Below are 20,997 nucleotides of genomic sequence, written 5' to 3' on the forward strand. Positions count from 1 at the left end.
TCTTCCTGGCATCATAAAGAGCCAAAAGTAGGACTTATATGTACTCTGACCTCATTATTTGAAACTTCCAACATGTTTATTAGGCACAGCCACCATTTTAACAGTATAATAATTATATTAATAACTGACCCTCACAATTTCTCTGTACAGACAAGTTGTGATTGAATGACTGGCACAGGCCTATAGTTTTTTTTTCCTGCTGTATAACAGTTACTGCAGATTAAATGTTTACATTGTACAATATATACAAGGGCAGCTAATCTCTTATGATGCTCATGCCAAATAATAACCTGCTGAAAAAAGTAACACGGTTTATGGTCTATTAGTCTTCCAAAATTGAATCTATTATTGGCAGCAACTTTAATATTCATTCATGTATTATTTGGTATTATCATCATCTCACAAAATAAAGAGCAGGAGAAATTCCAGAAAAGATGCTTTTTAATATATCGGCAATCTTAATATTTTCAGAACAACTGTAATACATTAGACTTTGCAACAGGGTTAAATCCATTTCTTCACTGCTCCAAATACCACACAGTGAAAACCAAAACAGAACAACTGGGAAAACTGCAGTTAATGGCTGCTGCTTTGAACTAAGGCCTTTATGAAGTCAATACGTTCAAATCTTTCACAGCAATTTAAAGCCAAATGCTTTACTCAGCACAACAACTGCTATTTGGAAACTTAAATTTCCAAACAAATATACAATAAAGTTTCAGGAAAAAAAAAAACGTAAAAAAAAAAAAGCAACAGAAGATTAATCATCCTCCTCCCGCATGTCCACATCTTCTTGCAACTTCTGCACCATTTTGTCTTCCAACTGTTTGGCTTTTCCTGCAACAGACAGTGCAAACCATGCTGAAATTATCTTTATTAAAAGGAAAAGTAACCAACAAATATGTATGATCAGTAACTGCATTTACAATGATTCTACTTGAACAACCTCCATTCTGAAGAAAGGAAAAGCAAGAATAGTAATCTTATTTCTATTTTATGTGCAGACATTGGTTCATCATCTCTTTTATACCTAAAGAGTGCTGCACCATTGACCCTTACCCTGTTTTGTCTGATAAAGTCACACTTGACTGTAAGACACTTGTACTAAAATCATTGTCACCAAATTCACTACATGCACAGTCATATGGATAACTTCATGAGTCTTTACCTGCATGTGGTGCTTTGATGAGGTGAATGTTTTTCTTGACTTCGCTGATGGCCTCTTCTTTCTCCAACTCTTTGCCCTTCTTTAATCTACAGAACAGAAAGAGTTTAGGCAAGGCAAGTGCTTTTATCCCCAACCGTTAAACATATTTCCCTAATTTACAGAGATTTTAAAAGTATCATATTTAATATTCAAAAATCTGAAGAAAGTCTATTAAAGCATTTTTTTTTTAAAAAATGCTCACCTGTTCATGATAAATCTTGCCTGTCGTTTATGTTTTATTTCGCTCACTTTCTTCATTGCTTCCACTGCAAAAGTTAACAGAACATAAACACATTGCTTAGAATGAGACAATAACCAGAGGTTTATATGAGTGTGTTCTTTCATGTATGTGACAATCACAACATCTTGTTATAGAGTGATACTTGAAAAACCAGCTCATGAATTTATTACTGGTTGTCCTAAAACCTCCCTGAAAGCTTTCAGCTGATCAAAGATGCTGCAGTCAGAGAAGGAACAACTAATGAGACAGATCACATTTCTGCTAGGTAAAATGTAAAATATATATATACCTATATACAGTTTAAAGCCTTTCTACTCACAAAGCTCGATGATACATTAAAGACCTCAGAGGATTATAATAACCCAATAAAAACTGTACACAGGCTTCAGCTATCAGGCTCCTCTCCTGCCTGGGTTGGGTTTTGCAGGTAGATGCCCCTCTTCCTCTGAGATTAAACTTCAAACTTTTGTTGTTGATAAAGCTTAAAAATAAGATTAGATCCTATGATCCTGAATAATTGCTGCCAACTATATTACCTATTTTCATGCATCTTTCATTCTTCATGCGTTTGTATGCTACTATTACCTTTGTTCCTAGTCTGTCTCACAGTTTGTGGTTTGCCTTTTGTTGCCTCTCTACGTGCTTACATGTTATCCCTTTTCTTTCCCCAAGCTGGGTTCTGTATTTTAAACTCTTAACCTTACATTTTTTTTAAGTGCTCTGAGATTCCTAATGTTGGTATTTAATGGTATACATACAATTAATGTGAATGTTTTTGCCCAAAAAGCTTCTAATAAATAAATATATACATTACCTGTCTTATCCCAAAGCTCCCTGTTATATTTAACAGGAATATTTCTGCGTTTCTCAAACTCCAAAGAGTTATCCTGAAAGACAGCAAGTGTGTTGGTTAAGGTTTAGTCAAACAAATGAACGATGAGATGGTCCTCATAGATGGACAGCTTACCACTGTCAGCTCCTTTCCTGATGCCTTTCTGAATGCTTTGGTCCATCTTGTTTTTCTTGGGTTGCGCTTCTTCTTGAAGTTCTTGTGGCATTTTGATTTGCAGAATCTGAATGTCTGTTTTATTAAAGAGAGAAAAACAATTTGGGGATCACCCGATAAGAAAATGTGTGGATATAAACAAGCACATGAGTTAATGATAGAAAGTGAGACATTATCAGCAGTAAAGATATTACATTTGCTGAAAATTTAATGATTGGAAGTGCACTGGCAAAATCAATAGCTGAAATTGGAGAAATGGTTTAAGACGACCTCCAAAAATAACAGGAAAATTATGAATTTACATATACAAACATACATACATATATAGGGGATATAGTTGATACTTTACAACTTAAAAATACATTTTCAAAACATTTACTGCTTGTTATTAGCACTTAAACCTACATTTATTGTATATTATTAAATCCTTTATCTAAACAGTCTTTTTGACTTCCGGATTTCTCTGTGTACGAAATCAGATACATTGTGAAGAAGAACTACATTATACATTTTTATCTTTAAGAACAAAGTTATGACACATTGCTTTAACTGTACTACTGAGTATATATATATTCACAAATAATCGGAAGACAAGAGACATATGTAAACTAAACACAAGTGAGTTTAATGACCTATAGCATATTTTCCCTACAAACTAAGATGTTTATAAATACCATTACCGTGGCACAAAAGTCAGGATTATGAGGACCATCAAGTGTTTGTATTAACATTTGTTTACAGCCTACAATTCCAAGCTCCTGGTCTCACACTGAAGCATAAGAGGGCGCACTCACTCCATCAGGAAAAACCGAGGCCCTCCGATTTACACGTCCAGACTCACCCAACAACTTCATGTCCATTAGGTTTGCGAAATAAAGTAATGTGTTTTAAAAAAGAACTTTACTGTCTATTTCTTCCCCTTTCCGTCGCAAATACGATTTACGACTGTTATTTACCGTTTTCCAGCCCTAACTCCCTGCTTTGGACCCACGTGAATGAATCCAGCACGTTATGTTAGCATGCTAGTATTAGCCGTACAATAACGAGCCACCACTATCAGTCAAAACAGGAGCTTCGGTTAAAATTAACAGCATTGTTCGGGCAAAAACCTGCGCCATACCTTACAGTCGTTCCGTACAAACATCACCCCATGTCCGGGGTACACTGGTCCCGAACAAAAATAACACTTTTCGATGCGCATTTTCGCATCAGGAGTGCTGCGTGTGGCAGCGGACAAAAACAAGACCGTTCCCTCTTCTTCTGCTTCTTTTTGTTGCCTAACATCCAGCAGTTTGGTGTCTTTACCGCCACCTAAAGACGAGACTTGAAACTGCAGTTATCCTTCAAGAGATCAGAGGTTTTCCCAAGCATTCTAACTAAACTGTGGAAGAAAATATGTAACAAAAATGTAAATAAATAGATTTATAAAATTCAAAAACTAATTTCTGTGCATTAAAAAAGTATAAATAAACAATTTCCAGAAACACATTTAACTTTAATCTTTGTACATTTGGTCAAATTTGTCAACACAGATAGAATTTGGTGGCATTGGATGGAAATGTTTACTAAGAAATGGGTGCCTGTGTGACTGTTTCAAGTGTTTGTACTGTTGTGTTTTAGTATTTCTATTAGTAGTAGTAGTATTCTAAACTTATTACATCTCACAGTCTGACTAATGCACTCTAAAACTAATTTACTACAGATAAAGCTAACACCGAATGTCTTTGCTTCTTTAGTATTTTCTGTCAATTATACAAGATTGTTTTTCATGAAGTCATGCTGTCAGAGAGATAACCTCCCTTCGGTATACAGCGGAGTCCATGGGGAACCAAGTGATTCTTAGGTGACAATGGGCATCCCTCCACAATTACGCTTGACAGTTGGCATGAGGTGTTTGCACTGATATGCTGTGTTTGATTTTCTCCAAACATAGCCAGACACCCCGACTATGGTCTTGTGCAAAGAATATTGATGAAGAAGTCTTGCATTTTGTTCAGATGAAACTTTACAAGTTACGCTGCCATGTTCTTTTTTTAGAGAGATGAAGCCGTTTCCTGGCAACTTTTCATAACAAGCCACACGTTCAGTATTTTTCATGAACTTTAACATGCTAAGTCCTGCAGAGTCTGAGATGTAGCTCTTGTGTCTTTTTGCAGTTTCTCAGAGGATTGCACAGTCTGACCTTGAGGTAAATTTGTTAGAACATGCACTACTGGGAAGACTGCCAACCATCTTGAACATTTTCCAGTTGTGAATAATCTTCCTCACTGAATAATTATGGACTTAAAAATTGTTTGGTAATGGCCCTATAACCCTTTCTAAATTGATAGGCAGCAGCAGTTTTTTCTTAAAGTTCATTGTTCATTACTTTGCACTTTGTCATTGTTCATACATACCTGAATACTGCTAAAACCTCTACTTTTATAGAGGCACAAAATCAAAAATGAAAACCTAAGTGGTCCTAGCAAACCTCATATGAGCTTTTTAAAAAAAAAAAAAAAAAAAAAGACAAACTGAAACAAGTGGAACACATTTTTTCCAAGAATTTTACTATCATCATCATCATCATCATTATTATCTACTAGTGTGATCATCTTGAGAGTATCAAAAAAAGGCTTTTTGGAACATTTTAACACATTCAATTCTTTGTTTTGTTGCTCTCTTTGGATCAAACATGTAATTTGGTATTTAAAAGCAGAAATATTTCAAAAAACAAAACATAACTTAAATAATAACAAATACATCTACACCCTAAAATCTACACTCTGAACCTGAATGAAGTCTGCAAAATTATCAGTGGCTTACAACGCAATCTTTCATATTAAAGCATTTCACAGAGAAACTTTAAACTGACCGTAATTTGAAAAATGTCACATTAAAATTAGGAAATGTTTTTCTTGACATTATTATAAAATGGGTCATCTAAACTATTTAAACATATTACTCAGGTAAAAACATTTTTTGGTGATAAGCACTGTTTTTTGACATCTCAAGCTTAAAACAAAACAAAACAGAAAAACCCTATGTAAAATGCCTTTTCAGCAACCAAACCCACAGATATTATCACATTTAAATGCAAATAATGTATATAATGTAAATGAAAACCAAAGAAAATTACTAAATAATACACATCAATATTCTTTGGTTAGCATTATTTGTTTTAGAAAGGTATCAAAAATTGATTATGTTGCTCTTCACACATAGGGTTTCCATTATGATAGTCAAAATCCTTCATTGTCGCACCTGGACAGGAAACATTATGGAGAGAGAAAGAGAAGTCTTTCCCATACGGCAATATTTGTGAAAGGTGACAGATGATTCTCTGAAAAATATAAACCTCATCATCTGTCACTGGGACGCTGGATCTTTGGTCTTGGCATCAACATTTTCGTACCAAGGATCGACTGAATAAAAGAAAAAAGGCTGTACCCATCTGAGGAAGCAGACAACTCTTTGGATAATAGCATCGGCATCACCGCTGCACTCAGCAATGGTCTAGAAGGCAAATGAAACAAGCCCCGGAGACTCGTGCTAAAGCTTTCACCAGAATAAAGCATTAATAAAATTTACACAGAGGAAAATCAGCGTTCTAAAGGGAAATTTACATCACTGGCACAAACAAAATTTGGGCAAGCACACCCTTAATGTAAATCTACTAAGTTTTTGGCTGCCTTAGAATATCTTCTGTAGTATCAAAAACTCTTTGGGTATAACTTTTCCCGTCTTTGGATGTCATCATCTAAAGTACGCAAAGCCCTTTGACGTTAAGGCATTATTAAAGCTTGAAGTTCAGTGCACTGGAAATGCCAAACAATACTGTTTGATAAAGCTCTACAAGGTTTGAAAAAAACTGAATGCACTTTTCCTCTTCACAACATACAGGATTCAAAGACAAACAACATGTAACGAAAGCCCTTTCAACCATGAAAACAAAAACTATGCGATAACTTTTGAACACGGTAACAAGACGTGGTGATGAAGTGTTTTCACTTTGTCCCCTGAGTCAGAGATAATACTGCACAATAGGTGGTTAAAAACAAAAGGAGGTAGTAATGTATATAAAGAATAGAACACTGAGGTAGATAATCAGTCTAAAAAGGCTCAACTACATCCTCCGCTCCAGTGGAAAGTAGTTAAATATAATGAAAATGCACCGCAGTACATTTCTGACATTCTCTTTTTTGACATTCATCGTGGGTGAGTTTTGGTTTAGGACAGACCATGCCAAACACAGAAATACAGGTAGGAAGTTGTTTAAAAAAAATGGAAATAAAAATGTTAGGACAAATGTTCATACAAAATCCTGAGGTAAGTCCAAAGCAAACGCACACATCTTCCTTTGCAGCAGCAGGATTCCTGATCCCTCGTTTCCCAGGAGATATCTAAAGGGCTTCCAATCAGGAAGCGGATGAGGTAGAAGTGGCATGACTCTGGCTGTTGGGAGAGCAGATGCAGGCCTGATGATGTTAGCAGCTGGCTGCTTGACAAGTATTGGAGACCACATGAGCCTCTGAGATGCCGCAAAGCAAGGGAGCATCAACCTCTTTTTCCACTTTGAACGACTGCTTCAGCTCCAAGACTGCGATGCCGTCGTCTGGCCCTAAAGATTCAGGCCTAGAGCTTCGGCTGCTCGACGGGCTGCTCATCTCTTCGTTGCTTTCTTCATTGGAGTAGTGTCCAGAGTCACCCGTCTCTTGGCTGCCCTCGCTGGTGTGAGAGCTCTCTGAGCGAAGAGGTCCGTAGATGATCTCCCGTGATGAAGGTGGCAAGGGCGCTGAGCCGAGATGCTCCTCGTATCTCAGAACAGTTTTGCCAGCTTCGTACAAGCTGGCTCTGGTTTCGATCTGAAGATGAGGACAAAATTAAATTAAGATTCAAAAAGAAAAATCTATTTGGGGAAAAAGCCAAGTAAGCAAAAACAATGCCACATCACTTACATCGCTGTCAGCTGGATTTCTGATTTCTCTGTTGAAAAGCAGCCACTTCTTGCTGCTGACTGGACCCGTACCATTTATGATGATACTAGATCCACCCTGTAAAAATGAGAGAACGTATGGAAACTACATGAGAGTGTTTTCTCAACAGACGTGTAATCACGAGAACCCTATTTACTGTTCCGTTTCTCACCTTAGCATCTATGAAGTGATCACTCATCATGGGTATAAGGGCCTCAATATTCTCCGAATGCCGTTCACTGGGAAAACCAGAACGTGGACCTTCAGGAGCTCCTACAGCAATGACTTTATGACTGGAAGATTTTCTATTAGTTAAACAAATGACAATAAATATATAAATATCAGAAAGAATGCTTATGCTTTATTATATGATTCCAAGTATTTTTTCATCATTTAAAATACAGATAATCAGTACCTTTGTTTCCCCTTACTGATCAGAATCAAAGCACATGTAATTATACAGGTCAAAGCGATGCTCACACCAACGATGATCCCCGTCATAGACCTCTGGTCTATGTGGTAGAGACCATCAGAGAATACTGGAAGATAAATAGAGAACAATTAAAGATCTGCTATATTATAAGATTAACTTAAAATACATCTAAGAGACGGAAAGCAGCCGTACCTGTTTATTATTATTATAGTCAAACTCCTGTTAAACAAACCTGCATTGTGGTTCACCGTCAATACTGCATGCAGTACTTGAAGTGAAGTCCACCAGGCATTTATTAGAAAAACACTTATATCCCCCCCTTAAATATCAAAATACACTGGACTGGATGATATGGGACAGACCTTTGCCCAGACCTCTGTAAACTCTTTCCTGTTGAATTTATGGGATCAGTCACTTGTTTCGAGTCTTACTGAATAAAACATTATGTGCATTTTGGAAGTTCTTTGGAAGTGAGATACATCCCACAGTTTTTGTTTTTGCTTCTGTGATTCATCTCATTCTTTAAAAAAACAAAAGCAGTTTTTGTCAACAAAAGGAACGTCCATTCAATAAAAATGAACTGAAATTAAACCTAAAGACACAATCCTAACAACAACCTGAGAATTACCACACAGGATTTTCAGTCCATTTCATTTCAGACATAGAAATGCAGTGCCTTAGAAACCAAAGCCAGATAAAAGCATGTCTGACCTGTACTATCTGGAAACCAGTCAGAGTGTCTGGGATTTTTGCTTCGGTGGACGTTTCCTCGCTTCGGTGCCAGCTCCACGATCTCAGAGAAAGGACCTTCACCCACCTCACTGGAGGCAGCTATTTTTACAAGGTAGACATTTCCTGGCTCCAGCTTCTCCAGCAAGGCCATCGTATGACTCCCTATAAATGACAGCAGAATCACACAGTAAAGATTAGATCATGGCTGTCAAACATATGGCCAGAGGTACAGAACTAGAACACCAGAAGATCCAATTTGTCCAACTTTGCTTCGCAAAATATTTCAGTCACAAACAAGGAGATCATAAATTTGGGACTTTTCATTGTATGTTTTAATTAAGTATGGAGGCAAAGACAACATCGTCATATGCAATTAAGAGGTAAAGTATACCAGAAGGAGGAGGTAAACTGGGTGTGAAACATTTTTTCCACACTCAGTTTTAGTTTAGTTTGACTTAACTACAATAACCTTGGCTGGATCATTCAATCCCCCAAAGAATTATTCTGAAAAACGTATTTAACACATTATAAAAACAAAGTAAACTACTTGCCCTCTCTCTGGACTTTTTGCCAGTGTCCAGCAATCCAGTCTTTTTGTGAAGCATACAGGATGGTATAGCGTGTAATCACCACGTTGGACTCAGTGGGCTCCCTCCAGGACACCAGAGCGGTGTCTTCCTCAATCAGAGTTACTCGCACTCCTGCAGGAGGTTGGCTTGGTGCTAGGCACACAGAACACAGAACAACTCTGAGTACATTGGTGAAAAATATGCAATGAAATGATCAGAAAGAAACAGGAAGAAACACATTTACAGTAAAATGACGTTGCACTGATATCCAGTTTGTTACCTGCTGGGAGGGTTTGATGGTAAACTACAGAACTCCAGGGACTCGACATCTGGTCCACATGAAGGCGCACCATAAACTCATAACGAGTGTTTGGATCCAACTTCTGAACTGTCACACTTTGCTTCGTACTGCAGAGAAACAAGATTCCCACATCATGGCAATTTGGCAGGAAATAGCCCAGAATACATTCTCACAAATTACATGAAATACAAGATGTGAATTATTAAAGGGATGTACTCATCAAACCAAACTAAAAGCAGTCTTCAATTCTCATGCCTTTGGGAGGTTCTTACGTTTGCAGATAGCGTATTGCAAAGACGTTATGAGTGCCCACAGGTGTACAGCGGACTGTATAACTGACAGCCTTGCCAGAGGGGAAAGGAGGATGACTCCAGCGCAGGGACACTGCAGATGAATTGCCGTCCAAAACAGTGACTTGATTTGGAGGTGGAGGAGCTGCTGCAAGTTGGTCTCTAGCCGCTAAAGGAGGAAAGAACATGAATCTTTTTTTTTTAATTTACAGGCAAAGGTTGTATTTCATTTTTAGTGTCAGCCATGAAAGCACTGAAGTAATTTACTATAAATACACTATATTGTACAAGACCATCATCAGAAGACCAAACTGAATGAATGAAAACACGAAGAAATTATTCATCTAAGCCTTGTGTGTTGACAAGATTTTCACATTAAAGGTTTGGGTTGGCTGCAAAAGAGCAGTCTTTGGGAATGGATGATTTACACCAATACTTACACACACATCCTGGGGTACTGATGGTCTGGTCTCTCTGATGACCATCTGCAACTTTGCTGACAGCCAGAATCTTGACGTGATACTTTTTCCGTGGATCTGGAAAGATAATATTCAGATTTTAGCCATTTTAATGGACATTTTGCTAGAATAAAAACATTTAATAATTTAAAGAAAAGCTGCTTTAGTTGAAAATATTGTCTAACAAAGCTGAAGGCTGAGAGATCATGGTGGTTAATAATCTATTTTTTTTTAAAAAAGAGTGAGAGGGGGACATAAGGACAATTAGCTGCAGGAGGGTAACTACTGGTCTTAACTGGCCATCCCCCATGTATGGACAATACATGGCCTCCTGAGTCACCCCAACCTTTCATTTGTCTCGTGGTGTCATGTGTAACGACCATGAGAAAGCTCAACCAGGCCCAAGCCAATGTAAATAAGGTGACACGCTCAAATCTCCAGCATGAATGTTGTCACTCCATGATTCTGCATATAACTGACTTTACAACTATGAAGCTCTGATACCACAAGCTTGCTTCAATATACAATACAAATTACTGATGTCCACAGAAATAAACAGAGGTGGATGAGTTAAAATATTTGAATAAGACATTCAGGACAGCCACAAAAAAATCTGAAGTAAACAAGACCTCTAAGGTCTGAACTTTTCATTTAAAAATATTCTGTCACATTGTATATTTTAACTTGAGAAACTACCACTTTTCCTCAGCACCTAAATCAGGATGCTTTTAGGGAGCGTTAAAATTTTTAATGCCTCTGGAGTGAAAGGTCATCCTTTGGGTATTGACCAGTGAAGGCAATATGTCCAGGCCTGTTGTGGGGGCTGGGGTGGGGGCAGCGTTCAGCTGCTGGGATTGTGGGCCCATGGGACAGGAGGGGGTTTGACTGGGGTCACCGGGTCAGGCCAAGAACAGAAAGAATCCAGGAGCAGGACTGTGGGATAGGAGGTGGGCCTCTTTTGTTATTTTCTATCGCTTTTGTGTTACAGCTTTAAACTTGGAGCAACAAAAGAAGTTCAGCGATGTTGTGAAATATCAGACTAATAGCCACTTGTGATTTTTTTAACTTAAATAATACTGAAGAGTTTTGGATTTTTAGACAGGTTAGTAGCACAAATAGATTTCCAAACAGAAACATGCAAACCTCTCCCGTTTCAGCTTATTTGGGACTTAGAAATCAAACTGTGCTCAAAGACTAATTCATATATATAATTTATTTATTTATTTATTTTTTAATCTGTAGATTATTTAAATGGACATCAGAGACAACTGGTGGGGGTAGGGTACTAATCCAAGTGTGCTGTCCCATGGCTAGAGGTCAGTGGCTTGCTCTGGTCTTTGTTCATGTGCACTAGTGTCCATCTGAAAAAAGGGTAGTGGCCAGGGTCTTACATGCCACGTCTGGCCCTGGACAAAACACAATGGCTAAGCATAATTATGCAAGGCCCGAGATGGCTAGTAGTGGTGGGAGGGACATCTGGAACCTGACCTCTAAACCTGGGAGCCTCGTACTCCAGCCTGACTGGAGAGTACTGCTGGTTAGGCAGGAGGGGTCAGCACATATTGATCAGGATAGGGGGTGGAAATGCAAATGCAGAAGCCGACTGCCCATTGAATTAAATTTTAGTGATGCAAAAATGGCCCATCACTCTCTGTCGTCTCCTGTCCAAAGCACAGGTGCAGATAAAGGAAATTCACTAATTGTAAACATTTTTTTAATTTACTCCTGGGTTCTAGGCACACTCACCAAGGCCACCAATCGTGTACGTATTGGTTTGAGCCTGCAGCTGGATGTCGGGCTGCTCTGGTTGTCCTTCCTCATGGTAACACAGACGATAGCCCTGAATAGCCACAGATTCAAGGGAGCTTTGCCAGCGTGCCACAATGGAGGTGCAGTTTAAAGCTTCAAGTTGAAGAATAGGGGCTGAAGGCACTAAGAAGGCAGCAGAGAGAGCACTCATTAGAATTATGAGACTACTGACATAACAGAAAACAAAAAACAATAACAGCAGGACAGCCAAAGAATGGATTGACGCTGCAGTCAAACCAAGAATTCCCTTTTGGTTTTAGTGTTTTACAACAATGTGTAAATATAAAGCTAAAATTCAGCTCTGGTGGAAAAAAAAAAAAAAAAAACAACCTCCCCAGCACATCAGGCTATGAAAATAGGATATTCTTTCCCCCACATAGATGCCTGAGGCCCTCTCTTTATGACCCGTGACTGAGGCCAATCTAGCATCACTGACAGCAAAGGGCAAAGGTTTCTGAGTAACCAACACAAAGACTGTGGGACAATGCTAAAACAGCAAACTCCAGTCATATGCTAGCCACTCTGCATGAACTCTAGTGTCCTGGTTTTCAAAGAGCAGCCAAACAGCGATGCAACAAAAGAAAAAAAGGTTCTGCTAGTTACACGTTTAAACACCATCTGATTTCACTTTGCTGTAGAATTTACTAATTTGCTTTTTAAACTTAATTTATTTTTATACTGCATGAAAACAGGAATAAACTAGAATCACAATCGTGTGATGAGCCTGCAGAGACTTTTTGTTTTTTTAAAGCAGCTAAATGTACGTTTTTTTTCTTTATCAGACTTCTGCTGGTTTACCTTTGTTGCCGGAGGTCTTAGGCGTACGGTGTGATGTCCATGCTGAGGGCTCACACCAACCCACTCGGGTGGCTGCGGCCATGCGGAGCAGGTAGATGGTGTCAGGCTGTAGCCCCTCCAGCAGGTATTCAGTGCTGTTCTGCAGTAGCTCTACAGATGTGACGGTGCTGTCTGCAGCTGTGCGATAAGAGAGTCTATATGCAGACACACGACCGCGGCTCACCTTGGCTGGCAGTGGCTGCCAGCTCACCTGGATGTCTGTTGTGCTCTGGCTGGTCAGGCTCAGCTCCGGAGTACGAAGAGGCACTGCAGGGAAAAAAAATTGGATATAGAAAATGTATTAAAAACTAGAGATTTTTCTACTTATTATTCAAATCAACCAAATTTTCTTAATAAAAATCTGATTTATAACACTACAATCTTGCTAATTTCCTTTCAAAACATGCTTTGCATACAAGCTAGCTTAACTACCAAAATGATTTACTGCGAGGAATGTTGGAAGCGCTTCAAGCTTACCATCCTCCAGGGTATGTTGACTGACTTGGTCTGACATTCGACTGGCTCCCATTGGCATATAAGCTACAATGTAAAAGCTGTAGTTTCGAGCTGGCTCCAGGTCATCGATGATGTAACTGGTAGTGTCGTTGCCAATAACAACTTGGTATTCTTCGTTGTTTAGACCTGGAAAAAAAAAAAAATCATACAGCAAGTCATTAATTAGGGCAGTGGTTCCCAAACTTTTTTTGCTGGGCCCCCCTTGTTTTACAAGAAAAATGTTCGCGCCCCCCTCGCGTGCACGCGCGCACGCACGCACGAACACATCCTCCAACCACACACACCCATATTTTGCTCCATTGCGGTTTATTTCACACCTCAAACATTTAGTAAACAATTAAGCAAATACAAGTAATCTGCAATAAATTACAGGTAGTAAGAAAATAAACTACTAACTCTTTTACACTACGTCTGCACCTACACGGGTATTTTTGAACACGCAGCTGTTTCGTCCACGTAAACGGCGTTTCAAGATTTTTTTAAAACTCCTTTTTTGCGTTTATGTGTGGACGAGGAATATAGAGTTCTTCACGCAACGTCAAAGGTATGTGCCTTTTTTCACGTCACGCTGTGGCCACGTTATTGTTTACATGAGATGAATTGCAGAATGGCAGATAGAGACAAAATACTGTTAATCTGACTGTCTGCAGGTTTTACACACAGTTACTGTCCCTCCATTTACAAAGGCAGAGGCGTCACGCTGTGATTATTTTACATGTAGTTGTTTTTTTTCCTGTGTAATAATATTCAACATTGCTATCAATACATTTTTCAAAAAATCCGTCTGCAAAATGGGTTCAAAAACATAAACAACTGTTGGATGCTGTTTGTCCGTGATTTGAACCGGGGGAACAAATCGTGGCAGGATCAGCCTGATGTTATTTGTATCCCACTGTAACTTTACTGTATAAAGAGCAAACATCTCCAAAATGTCAGGAGTAGTTAGTCATTACAACAAGTGTTTGTGAACTACAAATCAAGAATGTGGGATCCTGTTTGTCCGTGATTTAAACAGCCCAGCGCTGCTCCCAACGAAGGGAAAACCAGTTCTGCAGGGAGACCTACCTTGGCACTTGTGCAGGTGAAATCAAAGGGAAGATTTGCTTCACCATATTTTCTAGTCTTTGGCTTAGAATGAAGTTGGTTGAAACATATTCAGCGATGCTTCATCTCCTGCTTTGCGTTTGTGTGGGCGCCCGTGCTAACAGTGTCCAAGCGTTGTTTTGGGTTTTTTTTCCCTTTTCATGCCGCGCCCCCCCTGCAATGGCTCTGCGCCCCCCCTAGGGGGCGGGCCCCACACTTTGGGAACGTCTGAATTAGGGTAAGATTATCCACAAGAGAGTGAAAAAAATAAAGCAAGTTTAACTTGGTAGTTAAGTGTGCGTCCTATAAACAATCAGTGCTTGGAAAGAATTCAAATTTCTGAATTCTCTTTTTTTGTGTAAACGTGTAATGAAAATGATAAACATACAATTGATTCCAGCCAGCATAAAATAAACCCAGTTTAACATCTAAAAGATATGATTTATTGGAGGGACTCAGCTATTACTTTAATGGTTAAAGTGAATACAATCTTACAACTTTAGTTTGCAAAACTGTGATTTTTTTTTAAGCTCGCTGTCCCTTTAAGTCCGAACAGAATGAGCTAGGGAGTGGACAAAGGGCTGACTAAGCCTGTTGTTATTTAAGTGAAGTTGCCTTGACCCCTGCGCTGTGCAGCAGCAACAGATGGCCTTCACCAAGGAAAGCTGATCATGTGAGAGTGTGATGCAGCATAAAGATGTAGACCCGTCAGCCTTTTAAGGCCCAAATTATAAGAAGAATCAAATAAACCATCTTTTTCCTTTCTTGTCTCACCTTCAGCCTTCATATAATGGACAGAGTAGGCAATGACTTTGTCCGTATTGTACAAAGGTCTCTCCCAAGCCAGTAAGATAGCAGAGCTTGAGATGGTCTCAGCATGGATATTTCTCGGAGCACTGGGCCTGTCCTCAGACATGACAACAATAAGGCGAGCCAAGGATAGCACAGATCCCTGTTCATTCTCTGCCACACACTGATAGATGGCATCATCCTCAGGAATGATCTGCGTAATCACCAGTTTACTATGAAACAAAAGAAAAAAAGAAAAAGAAAAATCAGCAAAGCCAAAGAAGTCAGCTTATTTAAGCAGGTTTGTCTTTCATAATGTTTAATTAAATTTAAGCATGCCCAAATCTCCTGTCTATACTTTACCTGCTGTACATCTTAATCCTCCCATTTAAGTGAACTTGTTCTCCATTCTTCAGCCAGGTGATGTGAGGCGTGGGTACTCCCTCTGCTTGGCACATGAACCGGGCAGTACCTGCCCTCGGACGGGTCTGGCTCTCAGGTTTCTCAACTATGTTTGGTGGCACTGAAACAACAGCATAACAGAAGAGCTAATGGTTACCTTTTATTAAGCCATGGAGTTCTAACTGTGTGGCATCTTGCACCTAACACATTTGTTACTTGGATGTATAAACATTTGCAAAACCTTTAGTTATGAGTCTGTATACTGAATATAAGAACCAGGCCAAAGATGTGATCTGAAGACATCTGTGGCGTAATCATCAAAGACTGATCATTACCCAATACTGTGAGGTTGGCTGCAGCAGTGGTGTGGTTGCGGGTTCCAGGGGTGGTGGCCCTGCAAATGTAGACTCCGCTGTGCTTGGTACTGACATCAGTAATAACCAGGTTTCCATTGCCCAACACTTTGGCATTGTACACATCAATGGGTTTACTGTCAGCACGGCTCCAGGAGATGATGGGCCGGGGATTGCCTGTGGCCACACACTCCAACACCACCGTTTGGTGAAGAGAAACTGTCACATTTTGAGGTCCAGCAATGATTCTGGGTCTTTGACGTAGTTTAGGGCCTGCATCTTCACAAGAAAATGTAAACAAAAAAGTCAGGGAATGACAGTGCTTAACATTCATTCATAAAATGCAGTCAGTGCAATTAATTTACCTAGGTTGACTGTCAGTGTGGCCTCTCGACTCTTCAACACACTACCAATGTTAGTTGCCACACATTGATAGTGTCCGGCATCCTCCAGTTGTACATTGTGAATCTGAAGAACTCCGTTTGGCAAAACAGTTATTCTGAAAACATACAAAACATACAAAACATACGGTCTGGGTCAAACTAGAACGCTCATGTGAAACCCAACAGAAGATGGAGCTGTAGGCTACAAAATAAACTAATAAAAATGTGCCTAAATAAGTTATAATTATGTTTCTGCAGTTACCTGTCTGTCTGCAGTGGCAGTGTCCTTTGGTTTAGCTCCCAGGTTATGGTAGCAGGTGGGCTTGAGATGACTGCACAGGAGAATCGTGCCACAGATCCCACAGTCACCACAACAGGCACAGGATGCAACACAAACTCTGAGATACCTGTGAAAAAAATTAAACAATCAATTTCAACTAATTAATTTGTTTTAGTTTTGGTAAAATATACATTATGCATGCAATGCCCTGACTTTGATGAATGGTAATTGATTAGATGAAAGGTACTGATTTTATTTTTGTGCAGATGAGCTATGAGGTCCTCTTCTGACCAGCTGGCCTAATCAATGGATCAGTTCAACAATGACACTGAATGATGCATTATTATATATAAAAAGTAATCAATTCACTTCACATAAAAAAACAAAAAAACAAAACTGTAAACAAAAGTAGACATGAGAAAAGTCGAACAACGCTGAACTATAACGCTGTGGTTATTTTTTGCACACACATGCAACAATTAGCTTTTCTTACACATATTTTAGACATTTAAATCTACTTTAAAATTACAAAAACAGTGTACTCTTTATTTATGCACTTCCGAAACGTGTTTTAATAGCCACCACAAATAAGCAACCACCAATCTGCATTTAACTGAAGGCTACAAGATATGATCAATGATCTTCATTTATTAAGGTGATAACCATCTCCCTGCCCCCTCACTCACAGGAAGGAAGTCAATATCATGTTAAAGGAAATCAATGCTCTGTTTACCCACTAAAACTTCCACATTCAGATTCTGGGATTTAGAACATCAATAATTGAAGAGCAATGCTTCAATTTAAACTCTCGTCTCATCAGTATCAAACAAATAAAACTTTGATTCTGTATCTGTGAGGCGAATTAAAGACTGCTTTTTGAATGGATTTGGGAATTGTTTCTCTGAACTTGCAATAAGGGGTTGGTTTAAGGTTAATGTACAACAGCAAAATATCACAAAAATAAATACACTTATTTAGCCGCCAATCATTTGTCTTATTGTGAAGTCTGTTACTAGCCACATGCTCCTATTTCTGACACCAAGACAAGCTGGTGGACATCCTGAAAACACACACAGCGTCTGGTAGGACGTTAACAATACGATGCTGACCACCTGGTTTTGCTCTTGTAGATGGAGGGTGTGGCCAATCTGCTAATATGGTCACCTCTGTTGTAGACTGCAGATCAATGTCTAGGTCAAACAACAGAAAGGTCTCTCCAAAGAGGTCAAAGTGCACTGCAACCCAGTGTCAATTCCATTTTAGCCCAAACTGGCCAGATCGAAGCCAGTTTACTATTGGTCAACCAAAGAGACCTGGTGATTCAAATGTGGGGGGGGGGTTTCCTCCCCCAAATGAGATACTTGCAATGATCTGAACTATTGCAAATAGATTTTATATACATATCAAAGGGCAGGCCAAAATTTAAAGACACACCTGTGTTCATATTTGCAAAAGAAATAGTTTCTATAGCCAGCTGGAATATAATCAGATCTTCTGATTGTCAGATGAAGACACAAAAGTGTGAGAAAACCTAGCTGGCCTTTGCAGCTGTTTCTCCCAACACTTTTATTCCTTTTACATGGTTTGTGTGGTTTTCCCTGCAATTAACTGATGAGTTTTACCAACTTAGAAATGCCATCTTCCTTAAAAAAAGGTAAGCATTTTTGTGTACTAATGTAGTAAATTTCAACTACATTCATAATTTTTTGTGGCACACCATTTGGAATCAACTGTTGTAAGCAATGTTCAGAAAGACATGATTTCTGACATCTTTCCAGTTCTTGGATTTGTTAAAATTGGGGACTTGGTGAAAGAAATAACCTTAAAAATGCCTCCTTTTATGTGGAGGATCAGGCTCAATCACTCACATGACAAACTGGCCTTTCTTTAACAAAAGCGCTGTGCTTGACAGGGCAACAGAGAGGCTGATCCAGTGAAAGGGGTTGTGGGCTGGGCAGAAGAACAGCAGGCTGACCCAGCTAAAGCAGGCCTGTGACATCATAAAGCCTTTCCCCAGCTGACCCCTGACCCCAGGACCTCTGGACAGAAGGGGAGCACAGAGGAGCCCCATCCTCCACTCCCCTGCCTACAGCTGACCAAAAACCTTTAACCCTTTCACAGACAATGGCTGAATCCCAAACCAAACTTGACTTTGGAATATTTTCAAGTGGTCAACTTATTCTTATTAAATAGAAAACAACTGCAAAGAGTGCATTTTGGTGGAAAATCAACAGTGGGGATGAATTTATTCAAACATAAAAAACTTTTGTTTTCCTCCATCAAATGTCCAGCGACAGAAACATGCACTAGCTTCTGTTTGCTAACCCATCAGGTTTATGTGTAGATGCCTCTCTAAATGTCCGTACTGGGCAAATAAATTGTAAAAAAAAAAGTTTATTGCTTTGAATCTCATCCTCTTGGATTGAAGTTGTAGTTTTTTTTCCTAATGCTGAGTATTAATGCTAATCTCTATAACCCCAGTGCCCTCTCAGTATATTGCAGAGGCCAGTACTAGTTTCCATGACACCCGTCATGGGATATCCCCTTCTAAGAACTATGAAAAGTGTCCATGGTAGACCAGGCCCATTGTATAGACACAGCTGTCCTGGCCACTGATATGTGGACAAATAAATGCCCCAGAATCAGGCCTTTTCTTCTGGATCAGTCAGGGGCACTCCAAACAAAGGCTTAAAGGCAAATGCTTTTCAGAGATTCCTTGGGGTAGCAGACCATCCGTCAATTACACACCACTATAGTCCACTCATATTTAAAGAAAGGAACTGATAATACCTTACTTTTGGCACTATTTATAGGATACATACCATAAAATGTGTGAGTGATGCTTAGTCAAAATACAGAAAACCTGGTCTGCTTGATTATGGAGTATTTATGAACCTTTAGATTTACCCCCATCTACATTTAGCGGTCTTTTAGTGATTTTAACACTGGACTAGCAGCTTTGAATTCTGACACAGAAGCTTGTGTTTCAGACGATCTTCCAAGGAAAATAAAAGGAGAGGGACTGAGGTACATCTGCCTCCCCTTTCCAGGTTTGTTGTCCATGAACTTGCCATTGTGATTTTTGCATGCTGACAACACCACAAAGTCAATACCATCAGCAAGTCTAACCAGTCAGCACACTGATCAATGGAAGAAAGGAAGAAAGTCCAAGTTAGGAAATTCTTTCACCTGGAGATCCATACTCACTTGCGATAGTCAAACGTGATCTTTGGCTTAAGATAGCTCCAAATTTGTTTTGGGAGAGGCACTGGTAGAATCCTTCATCTGAATCCTCCTTGGTATGCTTTATCTTTGGTATGTACAAGGAGCCATTTGACAGGAAGTGTATGTGCTCACTTTCTGCCAGCTTAACCCCATTCCTCAGCCACTTGATGGTGACTGGAGGCTGTCCATGGGCCTGACAGTCCAATACAGCAGGGTCCTTTGGTAACACAGTAACATCACTGGGCTCTGTGATGAAGGACAACTCGCTAAAACATAAAACACCTACAGGGAAAGAGAGGCTGCATTATTAAGAAGAGAAGAAGACTAAAGCAGGTCATATTTACTCTATAACCTGTCAGAAAAACCTCACTGATAACAGGATTATTTTTATTTTAAAGACCATCCAGCATTATGTAGTTGACATACATGTATTTTCTCAACATAACAAACTCTATAAAAAGCAGATGCATGTCTTAATGTTAATATTTAACGTGTTAGGACAATTTTCGGAAACAAAATGAAATTCGGAAACAATGATGTGAAATGGGTATCTGACGTGAAGGCTGAAGGCAAGCGTCCCAAGCGACGGAGCTTTATCGCCTTAAAGTTAAAAATTTAGCGACATGCCATCTTATCTCATCTCATTCAACGTGGAACAAAAAGCAAAGCTATGTTCAAATAATAGAGCTAAAATAGTTTGTTTCAAAGAAGAACGGCTGTAGGCAATATAAGGGTAATGTACAATCAACGGTAGAGGAGTGTGGACAGAAAAGGTCAAGCACCGCTAAAAGTTAGCTCATTCACAACCATAATATCAATTATTTAAAAAACAAACCAACACTTACTTGATAAAGGAAGACACAAAACAAAAAGCAACCAGTGCTGGAAAAATTTCATCTTAAAATGTGCCATTTATCCAGAGTGCTCTGTCATTTTTCCCCCACCGAGCGAACGGTGCTCCTCTCCGTGATGCTCTCAAATCCCCAATGAGGCTTCTGCCAGCAGTATAGCACCAGCGGCTCTACTGGGGTACCGGGGAGAGGGGGCCCCACCCCGCCCTCTAACGCATGCGCACATAATAAACGAGCGTAAAAGGGAAGTCAGATGACCACGCGCTCCTTGGAAAGT

At 39.4% G+C, this 20,997-nt stretch overlaps 2 protein-coding genes across 2 annotated transcripts; both read right to left on the reverse strand.

The window, feature by feature from the left end:
• Nucleotides 1-423: 423 nt before the first annotated feature.
• On the reverse strand, nucleotides 424-3,724 carry rsl24d1 (ribosomal L24 domain containing 1). The gene is made up of 6 exons (XM_006789162.3): nucleotides 3,575-3,724; nucleotides 2,416-2,529; nucleotides 2,263-2,335; nucleotides 1,410-1,473; nucleotides 1,169-1,254; nucleotides 424-837 (listed from the first exon to the last, which is right to left on the reverse strand). The coding sequence occupies exons 1-6, from the start codon at nucleotides 3,653-3,655 to the stop codon at nucleotides 761-763; spliced, it is 495 nt and encodes a 164-aa protein (XP_006789225.1). The 5' UTR covers nucleotides 3,656-3,724; the 3' UTR covers nucleotides 424-760.
• Nucleotides 3,725-5,012: 1,288 nt separating this feature from the next.
• On the reverse strand, nucleotides 5,013-20,840 carry LOC102791413 (protogenin B-like). The gene is made up of 19 exons (XM_035907073.2): nucleotides 20,715-20,840; nucleotides 19,852-20,151; nucleotides 16,627-16,771; nucleotides 16,347-16,480; nucleotides 15,964-16,260; nucleotides 15,590-15,749; nucleotides 15,212-15,459; nucleotides 13,316-13,480; nucleotides 12,800-13,105; nucleotides 11,939-12,124; nucleotides 10,175-10,270; nucleotides 9,717-9,903; nucleotides 9,424-9,551; nucleotides 9,126-9,296; nucleotides 8,554-8,736; nucleotides 7,825-7,948; nucleotides 7,582-7,714; nucleotides 7,392-7,487; nucleotides 5,013-7,298 (listed from the first exon to the last, which is right to left on the reverse strand). Exons 1-19 carry the CDS (start codon nucleotides 20,779-20,781, stop codon nucleotides 6,921-6,923), a joined length of 3,504 nt encoding a protein of 1,167 aa, XP_035762966.2. The 5' UTR covers nucleotides 20,782-20,840; the 3' UTR covers nucleotides 5,013-6,920.
• Nucleotides 20,841-20,997: the final 157 nt, after the last annotated feature.

This window comes from Neolamprologus brichardi, chromosome 7, assembly GCF_056152115.1.
Source record: "Neolamprologus brichardi isolate AB-2024 chromosome 7, ASM5615211v1, whole genome shotgun sequence".
NCBI lineage: Eukaryota > Metazoa > Chordata > Actinopteri > Cichliformes > Cichlidae > Neolamprologus > Neolamprologus brichardi.